At 43.6% G+C, this 23,555-nt stretch overlaps 7 protein-coding genes across 8 annotated transcripts; 1 reads left to right on the forward strand and 6 right to left on the reverse strand.

The window, feature by feature from the left end:
* Positions 1–2,293: 2,293 nt before the first annotated feature.
* Positions 2,294–9,609, reverse strand: LOC6725446 (T-box transcription factor TBX1). Its single transcript, XM_016172849.3, has 7 exons — positions 8,649–9,609; positions 6,490–6,863; positions 6,189–6,421; positions 5,963–6,119; positions 5,736–5,897; positions 4,769–4,836; positions 2,294–3,890 (listed from the first exon to the last, which is right to left on the reverse strand). Exons 1-7 carry the CDS (start codon positions 8,809–8,811, stop codon positions 2,969–2,971), a joined length of 2,079 nt encoding a protein of 692 aa, XP_016038539.1. The 5' UTR covers positions 8,812–9,609; the 3' UTR covers positions 2,294–2,968.
* A 1,694-nt stretch (positions 9,610–11,303) lies between these two features.
* Positions 11,304–12,141, reverse strand: LOC6725447. Its single transcript, XM_002106427.4, is given in 2 exon segments — positions 11,304–11,518; positions 11,521–12,141. Coding segments are annotated over 2 exon segments (543 nt in total). The 5' UTR covers positions 11,998–12,141; the 3' UTR covers positions 11,304–11,452.
* A 721-nt stretch (positions 12,142–12,862) lies between these two features.
* Positions 12,863–14,736, reverse strand: LOC6725448. 2 transcript variants are annotated; one of them, XM_016172848.3, is made up of 3 exons: positions 14,537–14,736; positions 13,569–13,733; positions 12,863–13,513 (listed from the first exon to the last, which is right to left on the reverse strand). In XM_016172848.3, the coding sequence occupies exons 1-3, from the start codon at positions 14,592–14,594 to the stop codon at positions 13,041–13,043; spliced, it is 696 nt and encodes a 231-aa protein (XP_016038540.1). In that variant the 5' UTR covers positions 14,595–14,736; the 3' UTR covers positions 12,863–13,040. The 2 variants fall into 2 exon arrangements, with proteins under 2 accessions (XP_016038540.1, XP_002106464.1); XM_002106428.4 differs by having other exon boundaries at positions 13,569–13,682; positions 14,537–14,733.
* A 468-nt stretch (positions 14,737–15,204) lies between these two features.
* Positions 15,205–17,063, forward strand: LOC6725449 (splicing factor ESS-2 homolog). Its single transcript, XM_002106429.4, has 2 exons — positions 15,205–15,681; positions 15,821–17,063. Exons 1-2 carry the CDS (start codon positions 15,321–15,323, stop codon positions 16,966–16,968), a joined length of 1,509 nt encoding a protein of 502 aa, XP_002106465.1. The 5' UTR covers positions 15,205–15,320; the 3' UTR covers positions 16,969–17,063.
* A 93-nt stretch (positions 17,064–17,156) lies between these two features.
* LOC6725450 (sepiapterin reductase) lies at positions 17,157–18,142 on the reverse strand. The gene has a single exon (XM_002106430.4). The coding sequence runs from the start codon at positions 18,012–18,014 to the stop codon at positions 17,229–17,231; it is 786 nt and encodes a 261-aa protein (XP_002106466.1). The 5' UTR covers positions 18,015–18,142; the 3' UTR covers positions 17,157–17,228.
* A 1,404-nt stretch (positions 18,143–19,546) lies between these two features.
* On the reverse strand, positions 19,547–20,352 carry LOC6725451. The gene has a single exon (XM_002106431.4). It carries the CDS (start codon positions 20,243–20,245, stop codon positions 19,700–19,702), a length of 546 nt encoding a protein of 181 aa, XP_002106467.3. The 5' UTR covers positions 20,246–20,352; the 3' UTR covers positions 19,547–19,699.
* Positions 20,353–21,861: 1,509 nt separating this feature from the next.
* Positions 21,862–23,112, reverse strand: LOC6725452 (sepiapterin reductase). The gene has a single exon (XM_002106432.3). It carries the CDS (start codon positions 22,859–22,861, stop codon positions 22,040–22,042), a length of 822 nt encoding a protein of 273 aa, XP_002106468.1. The 5' UTR covers positions 22,862–23,112; the 3' UTR covers positions 21,862–22,039.
* Between the last annotated feature and the right edge of the window lie 443 nt (positions 23,113–23,555).

Raw genomic sequence — 23,555 nt, forward strand, 5'->3', positions numbered from 1 at the left:
TCCGTTGGCCCAGCCAGCCATAATTCATGGCATTTCAAGTGGCCAGTTTTCCCGTCGCAGCGACACCCTCAATTTTTTCGGGCCACCCCAATCACTGGCCATTATCACCACATAATGATAGCACTGTACATATGTATAGTCGATATGGTACGTCATATACCCCACTTATCAGTTGACCAAAAGAAGTGCCGATAGTCGATAGTAAAAATGAAGCATGCTATGTGAAAACTCCTCGTTTTGCAGAACGTACTAAATGGATTGGCCTTGCATGGCATATTACATAACATCCTATGAAGAACATGAGCCCCAACATTACATCGATTGTACATATTAGTCAGTTATTAGCTGGATTGACTTAGTCACTATGTTTACATTGGACTATCCCTGTCCCAAACTGAATCATTGGGCACACTCAGTTAGGGATACGTTTTTGTGGCAGTCAGTGGTTTATTTGTGCGTCATGATCTCGTCATGAATTTACAAGAAAAATAAAAAAAAAAGAATTACAAAATGACGTATTGCAGGTAGTAGTATTCGTACAATATATCAATCAATGAATATATATATAGCTAATCGGACGGAACGATCAGCGGGGCATGCGACACATGGACTTCTTCTTATCATTAGTAACGTCACACGCCTGACGTTTAGTTTACTTAACCTGCCCCAGCGAATTGAAAACTCCACTTCACACGCCCCTGTCAAATATCCCAAAAAAAAAAAAAAAGAAAAAATTAAAAAAAGAAAACTATGACAAGCCATCAAATGCAACATTCATTAGTCACACGAAAATTGTGACACGATGCGAGTTTTCCGAGATTAATTGCACGGCATATTGAACTTTGGCCAGTCACTCGAGTAACGAAAGCATGCATATGTACATATTATTTTTTTTTTTTTTCGAAAGTGGGCAACTCCCATTGAAAAAGGGCGGCAGCTTCAAAAGAATTTGAAAAAGTTCTGGAATTTAATAACACCACAATACTACGAGTAAATGGCATATCTGCTGGCACAGCTCCTTATCCATAAATAAGAACAAATTGGCATGCAATTCGCCGTTTGAGCGTCGACCAAGTAGAACATAAATTTCTCATCACTTGCATAAAATTTTCACAAAAACAACAACGCCCAAGAACAAACAGATGTGTCGCCGACGGATTTGGTAGTGGGGGTATTTGGGTATTTGGGCATGGATATATACATAGATATGATATGAAGCCGTATAGGATGAGTTAAGTGAGGGCAGGGGATCAGTTCTGGCGGAAGAGTAGGGAAATTCCTATAGCAGGCAGCTATGAACTTCGAAAAAAGCATTTTCAATTGAATAATATAGTAGAATATAATTCATTTGATTTATCACAACTTGATCGGTTGCCAGGCCAATCATTTTCTTATCAGAACTGTTTACGATGCTAATAAAAGATAGCAAAAAATAAAAAAAAAAATTAAAAAAAATTAAAATAAAGAGACCCTCATTCAGGTGAATGAATGATGAGGCATAAGGTGGTATAAATATAAATAAACTTTTATCTACTAAGCCACATGACAGCCCCATAGCCATTTAAAACCTTCCATTTGGCATTTAAATCCAATTCTTCAAAATATCTATATACAAATGACCATATACTTGGAGATCGATGTGCCCATTGGCTCGAGATCCGAAATCCATTCGGCGTGTCAATCGTCGGCGGTGGAAAACTTATCGGAGTGTGGAAAACTCATTTCGGGGGTCGATGGACCCGCAATGATAACAAAGAGGAGTCTTCGCTGGGAAATCAAAGTGTTGGAAAATGTAAGATACGATTTTATGGCTTCCTTTTCTCAAAGCGACTATCTCTACTTTCTTTGGATCACCTCCTTCCATTTCGAAGGTATCTTCTTCATTTTCAGAATATTGAAAGTGCAAAAAGTATGCTAAAAACTGAGGTTTTCGAAAAGTGTTAAAAAGATCTTTAGACCTTTAGACCTTTAGATCTTCTCTGCATATACATATCTTCTTTTTTTTTGGGCGAACAACTCCTCCTTTTCACGATTTCCCCATTTTTCACCGCATTTTCCAGCCTTTTTTTCCGCGCTGCTCTTTCGTTGGTTTATCTCAATTAAAACCGCGGCACAGTTTGTTTAAACAGAGACGGAAAACTCGAGGAAAAACGTTCGCCCGAGAGAGATGGAGATAAAGTGCTATATAGCATAAACAAAATGGTAAATGGATAATCGCTTTTCCCCCTGCCATTTCCATTTCCCAATTGACTTCGTCCATTTTGAAATGAAATTCCGTTTCGTTTGGTTAATTTATGCTTCTGTTTGCTTGAGTTTCGGTTTAAAATTTTCTTTGTTTTTATTGCTTGAAACTGTTGCAGTTCTTAAATATATAGCGACATACATATGTACTTGTATTTACATAGAAAAAAAAACCTAGAGTGTTAAGCAAAAAAAAAAATGTATATTAAAATTAGACTACAGTTTACATCGAAATGTTTTATGATTTCCATCCGCGTTTCTGTTTCACAAATAAATTTATGACCTAAGATAGAAAAAAAATATTTTAACTTGTAATGGTAATTTTTGTGTGTAGAAATACTTGTAATACTTGTTGCATTTATTTTTGGTTTTCTGGCTGCTAATACTTGAAATTAATTCTAAAATCAAGAACCAAATCCCGCTAATTGTTTCTTGAAAGTTATTTGAATGCTTATAAATTAAAAAATAATTCCTGTTATTTAGTTTTGGCTTAAGCTTAGTTATTTTGTTTTGTTAAAACATGTTTTTTTTGTGGGCGAAAATTGAAGGCTTTTGGAAATAGATTCTTGATTTTAGAACGAATCTTTGGCATGAGATTTACACATATATAGCTTTGGCTATGATGACGTAGTCTAACTTTGGATTTTACAATCATTTTTACAGGCAAGTGACGTGTTAATTCCCTGGCGCATCCGATCCGAAATCCTTCTCTTCCAGCTGGTGCTCCCTAGCGGGGCACCAGATCTATGTAGCTATTCGGTCGCATCATCTGGTGATGTGCAGCCGAACCGTAAAAACTTGGATAGGTGGCGCCCATTCCGTAGGCGGCGGCTGCCGCATGACGCGACACCTTCAGCTTGTCGTAGGCGCTGGCATATGGGCCGTGGGCGTGGCTGTGGGCGTGGCCGTGGGCATGACCATGGTGATAGTGAGCGGCCGCTGCGGCAGCCGCATTATGATGGTAGATCGCACCGAAGTTGCTCTGCTCCTGGGCATAGGGTTGTCCAATGCTCGAGTAGATATTGGCCGCGCTCATCACTTGTGTGGCTGACGTTGCTCCTGCTCCTGATCCTCCTCCTGCTGCTGCTGCTGCTGCTACTGCTGCTGTTGCTGCACTTGCTCCGGGCGCAGCAGTTGCTGGCGGGGATGCGGAGCTACTGGAGTGCGGCGTGAGGGGATGCGGCTGCACCTGTGCCTGGTACGCATGATGGTAGCTGCCATATTGCGTGTGATTCTGGCTCTGTTGGAGCAGCGATTGCTGCTGGTTCGCCTGGTGTTGCTGGTGGAGATGTTGCTGCTGGGACTGATGTTGCTGCTGCTGCTGCTGCTGGTGTTGCTGTTGCTGCTGCTGCAGTTGCTGCTCCATCTGGTAGCCCAGCAAGTCGGGTGAGTTGCCGGAGGTGGAGCTGCTGGAGGGCGTGGCTGGGAGCTGCAGGACTCCCTGCTGCTGCTGCTGCTGCTGTTGCTCAATGGCCAGTTCGCTGCAGCTCAGGCCAAAGTTGCTGGCTGCTGCCGTTCGCTCCTTGAGTTGCTGCTGCTGTTGCTGCTGCTGCTGCAGTTGCTGCTGCTGCTGCTGCTGCTGTTGCTGCTTCATGCGCGTCTGACTTTCGTGGCTCATGGAGGACATGCCGCTGCCACCGCCAGTGGTTCTATAATGACAAACAATAATATATATTACTAATATTATAATACAAGCTACATGAGCAGCAACTTTTCCAGCTTAAATCTACAGCGAATGCTGTAAGTGTAAAAGCGAGAAATATTATAAATATTAGTGTTATGATTTGTAACATAACCAGGCCGAAAGGCATCAGCCAAACACTCGTTGAATGCTTGCAAGTTTAATTCGAAAAAAAGAAAAGAAAAAAAATCTAAAAATTATTTGAAGTATTCCCCGTAATAAACAAGTTGCCTAAGCACGATCGTAAACAAAATTGGGCTACTGCTGATTTGTTTACATTACACTATGCTACCAAGTCGCGGCCTGGCAGTTCGACAAATATGAAAAGCCCTTCGAATAAATTGTTTATGCCGCCGGCACATCTGTCAGTCCACCCATCACCATCATCATCAGCAGTCCCATTCCCATTCCCAAACCCATTTCATTTCCATTCCAGCTCCACATTCTCGGCATTTTGAAGTTCTTTTGTTTTTGAGTTATTGTTGCGTTATTTGAAGATTTTCAATATTTTCCGGGAATATCTATGCCGAATGTCGACCGAATGTCTAGCTCCACTTTGGACATTTGGGGATTTCAAGTTTTGAAAAGTGGGTCAATTTGTTTACCATTTGTTATTATTACATATTTACATCTAAACTACTATACTATACTATGCTATATTGCTCGTGTCAAAAATCTAGAACTAATTTAAGCACATGTTTTTAAAATTCCTTTGGCACATTCTCGCTGACAAATGATATCGCATTAAAATTTGCACACAAATATAATTGGAATTTCATTTTCATGGATAATAGGTAAAAAAAATAATTTTTTTTTTTAATTTTGAAAATTTTGAGTTCTACTTACACATCGTTGGTGCCGTCATCCCGAAAGCCTTTGGCGAATGGATTGCTGGAGATCTTCAGCTGTGTCACCTGCAAGACGGCCGAAAAATTGGGGAAAATATTTTTATTGGACTGGAAAAGCGCGAGAGGCATGCCGACAAGCGGGCGGGCCAAACAAATAAATTAAATACCCAACAAATTAGAGAAAAAAAAAATAAAAAAAAAGAAAAAAAGAAAAGAAAATATGTTTACAACTGTGGCATTCCGCTGGCAGCGGGGTAAAAATGATTTGCGATAAATTCGAGGGCGGGTGGAAAAAGTGTTAACACCCACATTGAGCGCATAAATAATTTAAATACTTGCCCGACCGATGTCTAGGCTATATTTTTAGCCTAGATGGTAGCCGGATTGTACACTGCCCCACCCCCACCCCAGCCACGAAATTCAAGACAAAGTGTGGAAGCTCGAGGGTATGCGTACGTCGAGAGTTGCTTCAATTCGCCAAACAACTTGCGATTAGATATGCTGTTTACTTCCGTTACTGATATCAATGCACCCACAACACTGGTCACCTGAATCCCAAAACGTTGTTTTATTATTTATTCAATTTAACGCGGAATTGAAAAATCTTCCATAGTGTTTAGGTGTGTATTCATGTTACTCCTTAATCATCATTTCGGTTAGAGTATCTGCATGGTCTGTGCTCGTATTTCCCAAACAAATGTTTTTGTGCTGCTATATATATATATATATATATCGGTTCTGTTCGCAATGGATGGGGTTGCGAGCTTTGGCCGCCGTTTGTTATAAATTATGGGAAAAACATAAACAATAAGGCCGAAATGGCACAAAATGGTCGGAATGCCAAGATGAGAATGCGGTGTGGAATTGCATTGGGCAAGTGAACTTATGATAATACATACAAATAACATGGTAAATGTTTCAAAATAGCAATCATATTTATATTAAAATTAATGTGCAGTGCTCACCCGCTGATTCTGGTAGGCAGTTACGGCCGTAAAGCTCGTTTCCGGAAAGATGAAAGTGCGAAAGTGGCTGGAGTGCTCGTTCTCATCCAGGGACGCGTTCTTCGGTGGCAGATAAACCAGATGGAAGCGCGGCTGGTAGCGATGCATGGAGTTCAGAATGATCTGGAAACGAGGAGGATGATGATCTATGGATGATGAAGGAAGCTAACGAGGGCTACAAAACGTACATGTCCATTTTCGTCCAGCTGGTTATTGGTGAGCTTCAACTTGTCAAAGGACACGATCTGCTTCATCCAATTGGAGCCGGCGGCAGGCGAGTCGGGATGCACATGAATCCTGGGCGGCGAAATGGGATCCGCCTTGCCAGCCACCACCCAGCAGGAGCTGCAGATGAAGTGCATCATTAGCGATGGCAATCGAATCGTATGCCATGGCGCCATGCCATTTACTCACTTGTGAAACGCGTAGCGATAGCGTTTGTCGTCCATGGGCACAAAGTCCATCATGCAGATGTAGGTGGCATGGGGATCCAGGCCGCCGATCCTCACCTGAAAGGTGGGGAACATGCGGCGGCCCGTCTTGGTGATGATCATCTCGGTGCCCTGGGCGTGGAACTGATCCCACAGCGCCTTCGTCTCCAGCACCACAATGGCCTGGGCCAGCGATGGATGCACTGGCTCCGATTCCTTAATTACCAATTAAAAGTCATATTTTAGACGATCTATTTTATTTCGTATCCCATAGTTGAATTTACCCCTTTGCTGATATTGTGACTGTTGGGCTTCACTGTACCGTTCTCCGCACTGTTGTTGTCTTTTTTGTGCTGCCCCTTGAACTTCTTGGACGCCGTGGATGCACTGACTCCGCCAGCTGACGTCGATGTGGCTGCCGTGCCGCCGGCTGTTGGCGCCATCGAGGCTTCACTGTGACCGCCGGCATAATCGGTTGGCAGTGGCACGGACGACGACTGATCCTGGCAACTGGGATTCGAGATGCTGCTGTTGCTGCTGCTGCTGTTCGCGGTGCCAGTGCTGCCTGTACTGTGCGTCTCGATGTCCGCCAACTTGGCATCGATCTGCTCCAGCGGCTTGTACGAGCTGCGATCCTTGCCAGCCGTTTGGATGCAGGCTGCAGTGAAGCACACGAGTTGGGGTTAGAGTGCGGGTTGAAGTGAGGGTTAAAGTGACGGTTAAAGTGTGGGTTAAAGTGGCGGTTAAAGTGTGGGTTAAAGTGGCGGTTAAGGTGTGGGTTAAAGTGGCGTTTAAATAGTAAAAGGAATGTAACTTAAAATGCTGCTTAATAGAAGTGAAGAATGATCAAAAAATCCATGTAACTAAGTAAAATATCTATGTAAAAATCTATTTATTTTAAAGAAAACTATAGTTTTGATATCCCTAAGTAAATTTAAAACCTAATTAATAATGAAGAGATCTCAATTCAAGCCCCTATTTTCATATTCCTCTGACAAATGGGCGGAAAATATGCGACTATAAATCAAACACGTAGCGCGTATAAATTCTATAGCAAGTGAATGGGTTTTATATATGTATGTATATATAGCTGGGATTTGCTAATTTCATATTCCATGTGATTTATGCGATTTAAATGGGAAAGTGGGGCAGAAAACACGTAGACGCCACGCCGGCGCAGATTTCTCACTTCTGAGCTCACAGTTCGCAGTTCTGAATTCATAATTCTGATTAAGGGAGTCTTGTAATATCACTTGATATATCCACACACCGCTATGCTATATAATGAGCCGACTTTTTGTTTTAAGTTTCGAGTTGCGAGTTTGGGGCAAATGGGACAACATGTCCAATTATAAAAGAGGCGTCTGAGCAGCGGCTGCTGATTGAGTTGCCTGCTCTAAATTTAGGATCTCCCCTTTTCGGGGGATGCCTGTAAAATGGTATGGTATGGTATGGGATTGCATGGGATCGGACGAGGATGAGATGGGATTTTCCGCAATTAATTGTCAGCGGCTCGAAGTTGCGGGAATTGCCATTGCCAATGCCGCGAATGACCCATGACAGGTCATTTAGCCTCCTTAGTGCTAAATGGTTTCCCATTTTTCTTTCTTTTTTTTTTTGCATTTTTCGCTGCACAAATGAATTCTAAAATCAATTAACGTTTGGCACAACAAATCGTTTTTCTGTCACATGCACAACATCAAACAACAACAAACACGAGAGAAATGCCACTTGAAATCTCGGGGATCCGGGAATTCTGAGCTAATTGATCGGGTTTTCTGGTCTTTTGGTTTTCCGATTCTCTGGTTTTCAGTTTCTCAGTTTTTTTTTGAGACTTTTGGATGTCATTTGTGCCGCCGCTGCCATGCTCGGTGTATTTTGCTAATTACTCTATCGGAAAGGGATTCCATTTCAGTTATTTGGGTCACTTGCAGGCAGACAAATGATATGGAATATATATTCCATATATTTTCGAACTTAAGAAATTGGACAAAAAAGAAAATATCAAATTGTCAAATGGAAAATTTGACTTTCTGCTTGCTTTGCCTTTGGTTTGCTACTCGATATTTCTTTGATAATTAATAATAATAATAAAAAAATAATAATAATTAATAATTAAAGCATATATTTGAATTTAAGAAGTTATAGAATAGGTATAGGTATTCAAATAATAGCTTAAGAAATCTTGGAAAAATATGTTTAACTATGTAGTTTGCTAATATAAACTAAAAGTCTTTCGAAAATTTATCTAAGTTTAAGTTTTGAAGCAGGAGGTGAAAAAAACTATACTTTAAGTTTAAACAAAATGAAGAGTAAATGCAAAAGTAATCACATCTTAAAGGTACACATCATAATATCCTAATATCCCAATATCCGGATTGAAATACTCCTCGGTAGAGCGGTGCCTAATCCTCTCCAGCTTAAGCGAACTCGGGCGACTCACCTTCGATCTGCTTCATGGGACTGAGTCCGCCGGTCATGTACGGCGATGCCCAGTAGTCGTTGGCATAGCAGTTGTAGTCCGGCAGGCTGGTGTCCAGGAACTGCATGGAGGTGGTGGTCATCATGGCGCCGGCGCACTCAGTGGGGCCCATCAGGTGCGTCATGGCGATCGTTGCAATATATACGATGTATGGTGTATGGTGTATGATGATGGCTGGCTATGTGGTGCTCACAGTTGAAGGAAGGAAATCGCAGCGAGTTCTTGGCCCATTTATTCCATTTATTCCGGCACGATTTGTTTTGATCTCGAACGTTATTCGCGCAGTTGTCAAATATGATTATTGCACCCACGCACAATCACTCACTCATTCATTCACTCACTCACTCAGTGTGCACTGCAAAAAAAATGTGTGTAGTACGCTCTAGTTGGTGGTGCGAAAATCCAACGCCAACCTTTCGCAGTTGTCAATCAGAATCGAGATCGAGTTCGAGAATCGAGCATCGAATTGAAAATCAAATTAATTCTCTTCGAATTGTTTTTATGGCCCGATCGCGTTGACTGGCGAAAATTTGCCCGATCGTTTTTTGTTTTTGATTCCCTGTTAGCTGATTGATTGACTTGAACTTCTTCTATTTGTTTTCTTTCGAATTCGCCTGGCAGAAAGCGTTGAGTTGTCTCAATTGCCACCTTCTTCCGGCCAAGTGCGAACTGATTATCCGTATAAGTAGTATCGTATCTGTTTATATCCCGCGGATGTACCGATCTCAACTGATGCGATCTATGGATATGCCTAGATCTCTGATCACGCACACATCCGTTCCGTCAAGCGCTGGTCCGCCGAATGAGAACTACTGCTGCTGCTGGGCAGATGCACCACTGCCTCTCGAGATCCCAAGATGCCGCCTTGTGCGGACCATCTCCCCATCTCGAGTCCATCCGCCAATCGCCGGCGGCAGCATCCAAATTTAGACTCGCCAGCCGCACCAATCGATCCACCAATGGCCGCACGGCCACCTCCTCCTCCTCCTCCGCCTCCTCCTCCTCCTCCTTCTACTCCTCCTTGGATCGCACCGACATGTGTTGGCTCGCCTGGGATCTATCCTAGTATCAAGTGGATGAATATGCCGCGCAGAGCCGAGCGTAGGGTGCGTGCAAGGCATTTACCAGATGTGGCTACAGTGATGCCTAGGGCTTGGTGGACACTTGTGGTTTTGCTAAATCCAACTCTTAGTTTGGATTTATGCAAAGTTTGCTAAAAATAGTTTCGTTCAAGTAACCTATTTCGATTGTAATAATAACCTAATGCATGTAAATAGCAGAGAAGTGTTCTTTAGAGGATATAGATCACTGTACTCCCCACACTAATTTCTGCTCCACTGTTTACAAAATTCCCTCTCTACTTCGCTCTCGTTTTTCGAAGGGGCGTGGCCTTTGATCATACACAGGAGGCGGAGGAGAAGGAGGAGCAGGTGATCCCCACTTTCGCAAATTGTTTATATCTTTCTCTTTTTTTTCAGGGGGGGTGGGCGCCGAGCAGTGGGCGTGGCCCGTGGAGTGGGTGGCCGACCTGAGTCGTGGGCCTCATTTGGAAAACGCTTTTAATTGGACTGCGGCCACATGGTGGTGCTGGGTGCTCGTGGATCTCGCGGTGCTCCGCTCAATGCTGCACTGCAGCCGAGATGGTGCTGCTGCTGGTGGCCATAAATACAAATTGCGCCATAACCTCGACACTAAATAAACCGTAAATAGGAAAACGGAATATTAAGACGGTGGCAAGGCGCACCCAAAATATTCAATTCAATTTGAAACATTAAAAGTTTTTGAAAAAATTGCATTAAACATAAGAAATACCAAGAGAATATGAATTAATACTTGAACACTGCTGATTTTTCGTACGAAATTTGAATTTGCTGTGAGCAATATTTGCGCTCAGTGTAGCGTGGGTCACCACCGCCACAAGAGGGAAAATGGCGTCTGTTGGCCATTGGAGCCCGGAATGTGGGCCCAGCGGAGATGGAGATCAGAGATCCGGGGAAGCCGAGAAAACTGGACCGATCAAAGCGAAACAGCCCGATTAACCGGGTGCGTCTGCTTTTCATCAGCCACGGCCATTCAATTAGTAGTACGTACATACATAGATATGTATATATATACACATATATGTATATATACCATCTATATAGTATGCAGTAGTATCTGGTACCTGGCACACGGGGTCTCCAAGTGAACCGATTTGTTTACCCTCCCTCCTCCTTCCATATAAATCTACGCATCCAGTTGCGTCCAGGATTTACGGAACAACTGCTTGTTAATGTTTTTCCCTGATTTTCGTTTGCCGCCCTACTGTTTACAATTATTTTGAGTTAAGTGGCTCTCGTTCTCCAGTCCACGGGTTATTCGTTCATTTCTTCTTTTTTGGCACTTTCAGAAGCATTTCAATCGCAGCAGATCGGACCATGCAGTCCATAAATAATACATAAATTTGAAAAATTGTTATGGCATTGGCCATGCCATTTTAGTCGTTAATTATTTGTTTGAGTGTAAACAATTGGAAATGAAATGCTAACTGCTTCGAAGAAATTACTTTAAATGATTCATAAATTCGATATTCGATATTTTTATCGATTCACAAATATAAATGAGTAATGCATTTGTTGTAAGATTCCATCATAGATAAAATCGACTAAAAGTTTATTATTTAACGAACAAAATCGAAAATTGAAAAGCGTTTGGTTTCAAGGAATTTTGAAATGAATTGAGGACCAAAGCTTTGGAATTCAAAATAATTTATAACAGTCTACTTCTCATTGTCGTTCTTCGTGTCCTTCATCTGGACATCCAGAGAATCCACGAGATCCAATGGAGCAATCGGCTCCAGCTCCAGCTCCGTCTGTCCGTTGACCGGTAAATCATCGGTTTCAGTTGAGGACACATCGAGTCCAGTCAAGTCTTGGGCCTCCGGTTCATCACTGTCATCTGCGTTTCGTTGACTGACGCCGTCCGGTGGATTGACTATGCCACCAGGGTGTTCTTGGCGTAGCTGGTAACCGCCGATCAATGTAAACATAATTTTCCAATCGTCCATCATGTCGAACTTGTCGCCCTGCTTATGCGCCACGACGACCGGCTTCCAGGTGAGATCCAGGGCGGACTTACAGGGCCCCAAATCCTCCAGTATGCTCTGATTGGACAGCTCGCGACCCTTGTAGGACAGCCGACTGAAGCCCATGGGCACGGACATGGCTCGCCCGATCCGTGCCTTCAGGCTGGCCACCGTTCCTAAGCTATCCACCTCGTAGACGGTCTTCTTGCCGTCGCGCGTCTGGACCAAAACTTGCATGTTTCGCATCCTGATCTTGATATATATATATATAGTGGCACGTCGAGCTGAAACCTTTTTCGTTTTATAGACAAGCTCTGTGTTTCCAGGTGTAGTCTGCTTCGTTCGGATAGAAGTTTGCTTCTAGAACTCCTTGTCAAACTGTCGTCGTCATGCGAATGCCAGTGGGAGTAACATTTCATGGCATCCATAGATTACCTAATTTGATTACATACATACGTTGATTCCCAAATCGAATTTCATAAACAAAATCAAAGAAGATCAAGTGAAGCTATCAGCAAGCTGTGATGGCAACGAAGTTCCAGCGAAATGTATAGAGTACGACTGCCTCATTAGAGCAAACATTTAAATCAAATTGACTAATATTATAACTCGCACAGTACATAATTATGTTTCCAGGTACATAGCTATATGTTAAGTTAACAAATCGCTGGAGCCTAGAGCCATGCACAAACTGATCTATTTCCGCACATCCAGTTCGATCGAATGGAAATGGCCACCGGAAAAGCGAGCCGTGAAAAGTAATTGACAAACATTCGGAGGCGTCGACACATTTACGCGCCCCTCATTTGTGCAGAGAGCTTCCGGTTTTCCAACTGCTGCTCGTCGTGGGTTTCTTTCTGGGATCGGTGGAATCGGAATAGGGATAGCAATCGGAATCGGGACTCCACATACGCAGTGGCATGATGTCAATTGCAGTTGACACCTCGTAAAAAGTGAAATGCAAACGAAATGTGTGATCACTGTTTACGCATTAAAGTTTTATGCTTAGTTTTGCCTCAAAAACATTATGATGAAGAACTGTTCAAAGTGAGGAAGTTGGACACTTTAGGTATCCCCCCATCCCAAAATGCAATAACTTAAACATTTCTGATTTGTCTCATTTAGTTTAGTTATCTTTATTTCTTAAGGCACAGAAATAAAATAGAATAAATGTAAGGCTACTACATCCCAGTGTATAATGGTGTTTAAAAAATGAGACGGGGATTCCAAAAGAACTGGGTAGGTGGCAGTATGAACTGGCGTCCATGGACTCTGGCCGTCGTTCCATCTTAGAGCCTCCAGGCGGCGACGAGTCCGCTGATCAGCAGCGTCATGGACATGATCAAGTTGGAGGCGCCGTCGCGGGCCAAAGGAATGGTGGTGTCATTGGCCAGCAGGAAGTTGCAGCCGCGTCCCTCGCACGTGTAACAGTTGCCATCCTTGACGCACTGCTTCTTGGCATTCGCCGAGGTGAGGCAGCCGCGCTGGAAGGATCCGTCCACGGTGCGGTTGCTATTGCGAATGTAGCACTTGTCGCCGAACTTGTACAGCGGGCAGATCTTGGGCGACACATAGGTCTCCGCGGCGCAGGACGACGAGGTCGAGTTGCCGCTGCACTGCAGACACATGAGGCGGGTCAACGGGAAGGTGTTCCGGTTGCATCCCTCGCTGTAGGTGCACAGCTGGCACTGCAGCTCGTTGTTGCACGCATTCCGTGTGGCGTTGTCCAGATCGACGGCGCAGCCGCGAATTGTGTAGCCATCTGCGAAAGATACCATTAGATACCAAATCACGGGGTGGAGCCAGGGCAACCATACCCAGGACGCGGGAGTAGCAGTTGGAGGATCCGTCGGAACAGTTGCGATTGAGCAGGCTCAATGGATCAGTGGCGCAGCGTTCGTTGTCCTTCGAGTGGCACTGGATGCATCCATCTGCGAATTGAGCGAGTGGAACGGAGCGTTTCGATTGAGTCATGGCCATGCCTGATTAGATTAGATCAAAATTTTGGTACTCTGCGTTGGCATGATGACATCATGTGGATTTGGTGCAAAGTCCCCTAAGTATGCACACAGTGCATATGTGTTCCAATGTGTTTGATTATTTCTATATACGTATCTACCTGCATGCCGCTTTACAATGACGCGCACTGTACTTGGTTGGCCGTTATTATCTCAGCTCCCCGGTTGCCACAATCGATTCTTATCAATTTTTTGTTTGCACTGACAAGTGAGTCAGTAAACTATATGTATGTTTCTGGATAAGAAAAGCCAATTTACATTGCTTATTCGAAAGTTTGCAAGCAAATTATTTCGAAATTATGACAAATATTTATCTTGTCAGGTGGCAAGTTTAAATATTTACAAAATGTAAATAAATAAGCAACCGAGCGTCGTTTTCAGAGATCATGTTTCAATTCAACTTTAACAACTTTTTTTGTACCTACATCTATTACATTTCATCACAATGAGAAATTGAATTACCGCTGACATATGTGACATATGTACATATGGTGTAAATATATATAATTTTCACACCTTTTTGCCGGCCAAACACACTCAGAAAAAAAATAGAACAAAAAGTATGTTAGCCCAGTTACAAAGCTCAAAACCTTTAAAATTTCTTTGGCAACTCGCCTATTGATAGCTTATCGTGAATTTATTTCCGTGTCCATGAGACCATCGCTTATCACACCTTATATAATACACTCGATAAGTTCTTCAATTCTCACAGCAAAAAAATAAATAAAAAACTGAAACCTATTTTGGGTGCAGGGTGCAACATTTACCACAACTGATGTAGGCCAAAAACGAGAGGGCTGCAATCACCAACAGGTAAAACTTCATGGCTGATTTGTATATATGTATGTATCGGGCGAGTTGGTGCAAGTGCAGTAACTAATTTCACGACGATCGACGTGTGCGACGGCTGAAGCAAGACTAATGGGCGTACGGAAGGTTCGTTGGAGGATTTGAGGTTGTCCAGCTATATATATATATACGTACAGCTTTACGATAAGGCACCACGACAGCTGTAATCTGACTGATATGGTGAGTCAAACAAAAATCTGTTGACGTATTTGTTATTCGGAATAAATAAATTATGTTTAGCCTGCTAGTCAGCGAAATTTCGAAACTAACAGATGTTTTTAAAATATATCTTAAATGTGTGCAAAGTCGAAAAAATATCAATACCAAGTGCTAGCTAATCGCATAAAAATTTCAATTCAAATGCTAGCGCGCATTCGAATGCGTTCCACACTTATCGATAACAAGTGGATAGTTACTCCTTGCCAGAGTTTTCGAATAACATAGCTTAGCATAATATAATTTTGTTTTTTTTTTTAAATTTAAATTGGTTCATACTCACCAATGTTTTGTAAAGGAAGTCGAAACATTTAAGCTAATTTTTTCACTTTATACATCCGAGAATTTAAAAAATAAATAAAACCGACGTTTTGTTATTCTGAGTGAAAATCAAAACGGTCACACTTCACTGGCAGTCAAAAATGTTCACTTTTCATAACTAAACAAAACAAAGCTATTTACGAAAAAAGCGAGATATAAACGGCGATGAGCGCCACGACTAGAACACCTGCCACACCGGGCACACCGGGCACACCTGGCACTCCCGGCAGCCTGGCCATGGAAGTGGCCCGCGTCCAGAATTCAGCCCTCGCCGAGTTCAAAAAGCCCACGGCGATGGTGCGCCACAAGAACAAGCCAAAGATCCTCACCGAGGAGAAGTACATCGAGGAGATGTCCAAGATCATCCAGCGCGACTTCTTTCCCGATCTGGAGCGACTGCGTGCCCAGAACGACTACCTGGACGCGGAGTCACGTCGCGACTTTGTACAAATGGCCGAGATTCGGGAGCGCTACAGCCTGGGCAGGATTTCCGGGACAGGAAGAAGCACCAGCCGACGAAATAATGGTGGGTATTGTATTCGATTGGCTGAACATCACTGCCACCTCTCTGTGCTATTATCTCACTTAAAATCAAGTCTGATGAAATTATACATTGGTCAAGTTTAATAGATACCTAATTAACTATTTTAATTCATTCATTTCAGCCATGTCCCCGGCCACATTTGAGACACCAGTGAGCCAGGGGAAAGGTAGCAACACCCCATTGCCCAATTCCCGGGCCACAGACACACCATTTTCCACGGACGGCTCGGAGAAGAGCGATGCCGAGGGCGGGGACACCACCGCAAAGCTATCGCTGGACGCCTTTCTGCAGAAGTACACCAGCGAGGATAACCAGAGCTTTCAGGAGATAATCGAAACGGCCGAGGCCAAGCTGCGCCAGAAATACGCAGTGCTGTACAACCATGAGAAGCTCTCCGCAGAGCAACTGCAGCGGGCTCTAATGCTGCCCAGCATAGAAAAGCAATTCGAGGAGCCAGATCCGCTAAGAAAGATCGAAACCTGGAACTACACCAACATGAACTCCATTATGTACGTGCCCGATGGCGTGGAGTACACAGAGGAGGAGCGCGTCCAGTTGGCCGAGCGGAAGCAGAGCATCCAGCACAATGCCACCAGGCTGCCCGACGAGGCAAAGCACCGCGAAATCGACACTAAAAAGCTGAATGAAGTGCCCCAAAATGGGGCAGATGGTGCCACAGCCACTCCGAAGGTACGCGGCTTCGATTTGTTGCGCTCACCATCACCGCGACCCGGAGAGGCTTTCTCGCCCATCATGACCTGGGGTGAGATCGATGGCACTCCCTTTCGTCTGGACGGAGGCGATACCCCATTGCGGCCCACACAAGGACCCTCGTTCCGGATTAATGAGAACTCTCGGCGCGAAAACATCGCCATCGCTTTGGCCGAGAGGGTCAGCGAAAGGATGCGAAATCAAAAACAAATGGCTCTGGATACGGCGCGTCGTAACATTGGCTCACCACTGATACGCACCAATATGGAACGGCTGGCCAGCATGTCGCCGGCAGCGCAGCTACTGGCCACGGGTAAGCTGGGTATCCGCGGCACGCCCCGATTAAGGCACACACCATCGCCGCTGAGCGCCAGAAAACGAAAGGTTACGCCCGGCGTGGTGAGGAGCACCAATACGCCACTGGGTGAACCCAAACCCAAACCGCAGGCCAAGATTAGCACTCCGGCTAAGAATGTTACCATTGATACGGGATCCACGCTCACGGACGATCTGCTTAAGATACCCACTAAACGACGCACTGCAGCCGATTTCTTTTAGCACATAACATACCCCAACTACATTGTTTTACATTATAATTTCATCAGAATACCCCATATATTTCTTATAAATAGAAGTCGAGTTGTTGGAAAGAAGATTTAAGAATGCGTAATCCTAAACATCATACACATCTTATCAGCTTTAAAGTTCATTCAGATGTGTTTGGTATTGTAGCAAAAACCCCTGCGCACATTTTTCTTTTCATTTTAATGTTTCAATACAAAAACCCCATTACCACAGATAACATACTGATTAACTAGCTAGAACTGCTCATCCCTGTAGTCCACATGATCGCCGGACTTGAACTTGAATGCCTCCAGGACCTTAATGAACCGCTCCGTCGTCTGGGCGGGTGTCAGCATGGTCTTGGCCTCCCTTTGCTCTCGGAACATGGCGACCACGGCGGGATCGTGGGCCTCTCGCTGAACCTGGACTGTCATCTGGGTGTCTATGACGCCGGGCGCGTAGTTCAACACCAGGGTGTCCTCGGCGGACTCCTCGGTGGCCAGCACTCGGAAGTACATCTCACGGGCAGCCTTCACCGTGCAATAGTGTGCCATCGAGGATATAGGTGCAATGGCTGCCAAGGTGCTGAGATTAACCACCAACTTTGGGATTCCCTGGAAGACGCGCATGAACTCGCAGTTCAGCGAAATGGCCGAGAAGACATTGGAGTGGTAGTAGCGCTGCAGGAAGTCCGTATCTCCGATTTCCTTGGCCCTCTTGGACGTGTCGCCCACTGTGCCGGCATTATGAATGACTATGGCTCGCTCGAAACTGTTCTTTCCAGCGGATGCCTCCAGAATCTTGGTAAAGTCCTCCGTTTTGGCCGTTTCCAGCTCCAGCGAGTAGGTTTGCACGGGTAGATCCGGCACTGTGGCCACAATCTCTGCCTTAGACTCCTGCAAAAGGGTTTGATTGCGTCCCAGAAGCGTCACCATGGAACCCTCGGCTTTGATCCGTTTGGCCAGCTGCTGGGCGAACTCACGGCCAATTCCACGGGATGCCCCGGTCACCAGGAGATAGGTGCGCTGTTTCAGGTCCATGATTGCGGCAAAACCCAGACTAAATTACTTTCTAATTTCCACACACTCCAGCGGCAACAGTTGGCTGTCTTTTTGCGTTAACTCGCTTTTACCTGATTTGGCAGCTTTTGCACAGCTGACTAAAGCTTGGTGCTTTTATTTTTATGACCAGGAGCGTAGGCGAAACTACTTTCTAAAAGGGGGTACTCTACACAGTGTAGTTTTTGGCACCCATTAAATAGTATCACATTAAACTTTTATCGAAGAAAATATTCCTTCGGTTATTCATTTTTAATTATTAGTATTTGTAAGTAGTCTCTAAACATTCACATGTTCTTTGGGTTCAGAAATAATTAATAAAATATATTTGGAAATTTTAACCCCTCCAACATACCCACCCATGTCTCACGCTCTCCTCTCCGCCTTTTGTGCTCTCGATTCGCACATTTCTCTCACGCTTTAAGCTCCACTTGATGCGAAAGGTTATCGCCGGCTCTTGCTTAACGATTTAATTTAATTAATTGCCAATGTTTTATTAACCGCATCGTTACAGTGGCCAGAATATACTACACTATATACATATATAAATATATCAAAACCTATGGTCCTTATGGAAGTAACCCAGCTAATATAATATATATATATGTGTGATCGAAAGTCAATGTCAAGGTCAGCATCTTAAAGAGTTAACTCGAGTAATCTTCTCTCGAAAGCTCTGCAACTTTGTTATAAAGTTCAAGCTCGCAAATTGTCATTAAATTTATATTGATTTTTCTTACGAAATTTGAATTTGCTGTGAGCAACATTTGCGCTCAGTGTAGCGTGGGTCACCACCACCACAAGGGGGAAAATGGCGTCTGTTGGCCATTAGAGCCCGGAATGTGGGCCCAGCGGAGATGGAGATCCGGGGAAGCCGAGAAAACGGGACCGATCAAAGCGAAACAGCCCGATTAACCGGGTGCGTCTGCTTTTCATCAGCCACGGCCATTCAATTAGTAGTACGTACATACATAGATATGTACATATATATGTATATATACCATCTATATAGTATGCAGTAGTATCTGGTACCTGGCACACGGGGTCTCCAAGTGAACCGATTTGTTTACCCTCCCTCCTCCTTCCATATAAATCTACGCATCCAGTTGCGTCCAGGATTTACGGAACAACTGCTTGTTAATGTTTTTCCCTGATTTTCGTTTGCCGCACTACTGTTTACAATTATTTTGAGTTAAGTGGCTCTCGTTCTCCAGTCCACGGGTTATTCGTTCATTTCTTCTTTTTTGGCACTTTCAGAAGCATTTCGATCGCAGCAGATCGGACCATGCAGTCCATAAATAATACATAAATTTGAAAAATTTTTATGGCATTGGCCATGCCATTTTAGTCGTTAATTATTTGTTTGAGTGTAAACAATTGGAAATGAAACTATTTTCTTCGAAGAAATTAGTTTAAATGATTCATAAATCCGATATTCGATATTTTTATCGATTCACAGTCAAAACTTTTAAACGTAAATATATATAAATGAGGCTAATGGATTTGTTGTAAGATTCCATTATAGATAAAATCGACTAAAGGTTTATTATTTATGCTTGCATCGTAAATTTAGATTCCAAATCAAAAATTGAAAAGCGTTTGGTTTAAAGGAATTTCGAAATTAAATGAGGACTAAAGCTTTTGAATTTAAGATAATTTATAACAGTCTACTTCTCGTTGTCGTTTTTTGTGGCCTTCATCTTGACATCCAGAGAATCCACGAGATCCAATGGAGCAAATGGCTCCAGTTCCAGCTCCGTCTGTCCATTGACCGGTAAATCATCGGTTTCAGATGAGGACAAATCGATTCCAGTCAAGTCTTGGTCCTCCGGTTCATCATCGTCATCTGCGTCCGGTGGATTGACTATGGCACCAGGGTGTTCATGGCGTTGCTGGTAACCGCCTATCAATGTAAGCATTTCACTATCGTCCATCCTGCCATAGCCGAACTTGTTGATCTTGCCGCCCGGCTTGGTCGCCACGACGACCGGCTTCCAGGTGAGATCCACGGTGGACTTACTGGGGCCCAAATCCTCCAGTATGCTCTGATTGGACAGCTCGCGACCCTTGTGGGACAGCCGACTGAAGCCCATGGGCACGGACATAGCTCGCCCGATCCGTGCCTTCAGGCTGGCCACCGTTTCGAAGCGATCCACCTCGTAGACGGTCTTCTTGCCATCGCGCGTCTGGACCAAAACTTGCACCTTTCGCATCCTGATCTTGATATATATATATAGTGGCACGTCGAGCTGAAACTTTTTCGTTTTATAGACAAGCTCTGTGTTTCCAGGTGTAGTCTGCTTCGTTCGAAGCAAACTTCTATGCTTTTAGAACTCATTGTCAAACTGTCGTCGTCATGCGAGTGAAATTTCATGGACTTATTACCTTATTTTATTACCAAATTTTAAAGAAAAATCAAGTAAAGCTATCAGAAAGTTGAGGAGAGCACATGGCAACCCTGGACGTTGACAGCACATATAAAAATATTTGCAATTTAATAAAAATCCATTTTTGACCTTTGACTAGCCTACAACAGTGGCACATTCTTTGAATGGTGGCCCTCAATACAGCTAGAGAAAACTCCGGGGCTCCACTGCCCAGCCTCCAAGGCCAGAACATGGATACATTGAGCAAATCAATCCTTGGCGGGGCACTGAGAAAAGCCGTTTATGAACCATGTATGACATAACGTGACGACACTGATGCGGCTATATCAACACTGATAATAGGTGACTCTTCAGGCGCCCAGCTCGGAAAACAACACCTAATCCAGTTCCTGCTATATATATTAAGTGTGATCGAATGTCAATGTCAAGTTCAGTATCTTAAAGGGTTAATTCGAGTAATTCTCTCTAGAAAGCTCTGCAACTTTGTAATAAAGTTCAAGCTCGCAATTTGTCATTAAATTTAATTGTATTTTTATTTCCCACATTCAAGGGAAAAACTATAAAATACAACTGATTACAGAAGCCTTGCAACATTGTAGGAAAGCTCCATTTACATATAATTCCTGATTGTTTTTTAAAATATTTCATAGGTTGATTAGGAAAGCTTTAGCAACATTTTGAGCAACTTATGGCTTTGAAAAATACTTTTCTATATGTATGTATTTACTATAAGGAATACCCAAAAGTATGCCTTGAATAGAAAACATTTGATGTATTGAAATTAAACTGAAAAAAAAAATTTTTAAATAAACAGATTTAACCAGAATAAGGAGAACTAAGCTTTTCATAGCTATATAGGTTCAAGATTTTTTTATTTTGTAGATGCTCAGTACTTATAGAGTTTAAAAACTTTATCCTAAGGAATACATAACTACAAATTCGAGCGGATACAGTAGCTAAATTTTCGCATAGAATTGAGAAAACCCGGATCAATAATCAGTCTATTGGGAATTTTGAAAATTTTCGACCCGGCAACACCACACATACAATTCTATACATTTGAACACGTGTGACTTTTCTTATCACTAAGACTACTTGATCTGTCTCATTTTCTGTTTTGAGCTAACAAATAATACATATTCTGTATATTTGTTTAATCTGTTTTGCATGGCTGACTCATAAACTCACGCCTGCACATACAAATTTACCTATAGTAACTAATTACTAAGTATATTCTGCAGTACTCCTTTTATAAACATCCGTTTTGAATATATAATATATAAAATATAAGGGGTGTGTTTGAATCGGTGATTCCTATCTATTCTATTTAAAAATATACTTAATTTCAAATTCTGTTGAAAGTAGAAATTCGAAAATATAAATATGGAATGTAAACCTGTAGAAATCCAGATTTCTACCACCCACCCAAAATAAAAATATAATTTTTCGTTCGTTTTCCTGTTCGTGTGCTTGATTTTCGTGCACTTGCAGGTCTGAAATCAGGGTCATTGGCCAGATTTTATTGATTTCCAAGGCGATCAAGTCATGTACAGCATTCCAATCGTCAAGCAAGAATAGAACCGAGTCCATCGGGGACGCAGCCCACCGCCACGGTGCTACTCATAAAACGAAGGTGTCGTAATAGTCGACATCGTGACCGGAGACAAAGGATATCTCCTCCAGAATGTTGATCAGCTTGAGTGTGGCCTGGCAGGGCTTGATCCTCGGCAGCTGGAGCAACTTCTTCGAGGCGATCAGATCAGCGGGAGTGATCCGATTGCCGTTCACATCGCACTGTCCCTCGTGGGTGTCCATCAGACCGGGCGAGAAGCTGAGCACATGGACTCCGAAACGATACTCCTCGGCGGCCATGGCGCGGAAGTACATATCCCTGGCCCGTTTGCAGGAGCAGAGCAGACCCGCATGGACCAAGGGACGAACCATCAGCGAGGAGGTAACGTTCACCGCCAGCTTCTCCACCCGCTCCAAGTGCTTCGATTGCAGCCACGTCTGATTGAGCGCCACCGGAGCATAGAGCTGCTGCTGGACATAGGCCTTCCAATCGTCGTCGCTCTGGGGTTCCAGGAGCACATGCGTGGCCGCCTTTCCCTCGTTGTGAAGGATTATGGATCGCTCGAAGCGTTGATTGTCCTTGTCCGCCATGAAATTATCCTTCAATGCCTGTTCCATTAGCTGCACACCATTCGAGTGATCTTTGTCCAACTTTCCGGTCGTCACCTTAACGTTCTCCGTCTTCAGTTCGCTCCGGATATGATTCTCCAGCTCCCGAAGCTGCTCCTGATCCTCATCCAAGATCAAAGCAAGGGATCCAGTGGCCAGGCGCCGGCAGAACTCCAGCGCCAGGGATTGACCCAAAGGATTTGAGCTGCCGCTCAACACCATGAAGGTGCGTTTATTTAAATCCATTCTCTTTGCTGCCATTATTTTGATTTGAAGGATTTCGGGTACTTGAGGATTTCGGGAACTGAAGAATCTTCCACTTGTGTTCACTTGAAGCTCTACGACTGTACTGTTGCCTTATTTCCACCGGGCTTTGCCAACTGGACTCTGTTTTGTACTGATAAGCTTTATTCCGATTTCGATTGGCCAACTATATGTATATATATAGATGTATGTGTATATATATTTATGCTCGACTGAGCAACTCAGGTTCCGATTCCGTATGGAGAAGCGCTCTGGACTGGCGGGGATGTCAGCTTGGTGCTTTTATACAACCCAATCGGCTGATAAGCCGGGGTTCAGGCGTCTGCTCTTGTTGCCGTGCCATTAACCATTTGTAATGTTTGGGATTTCGGCACCGTAATCCGGACCTCTGGAATCTGGTGGAGTGGTGCGCCAATATTACGCATCGGGGACAGTCCTGGTAAATATAGACAGTTTAGATAATGTCCTCACAAACAAATTGCTCTATATGCTTTATACTTTTCATTTCATTTTATACTTGCATATTAGAAAAGGTTCTTTTTTCAGAGTAATTTTTTCAAGCCCCTCTTGACTTTGCCACTGTTTCCCATGAGCCAAAAAGCTGATCGATTGTCATCTGGGGGTTCATCGAGTTCCTTTGATATGGCGCTTAGTCAAGGTTGTCTTTTTAGTGCAAGAGATTAACCAAAGA

This window comes from Drosophila simulans, chromosome X, assembly GCF_016746395.2.
Source record: "Drosophila simulans strain w501 chromosome X, Prin_Dsim_3.1, whole genome shotgun sequence".
Classification (NCBI taxonomy): Eukaryota; Metazoa; Arthropoda; class Insecta; order Diptera; family Drosophilidae; genus Drosophila; species Drosophila simulans.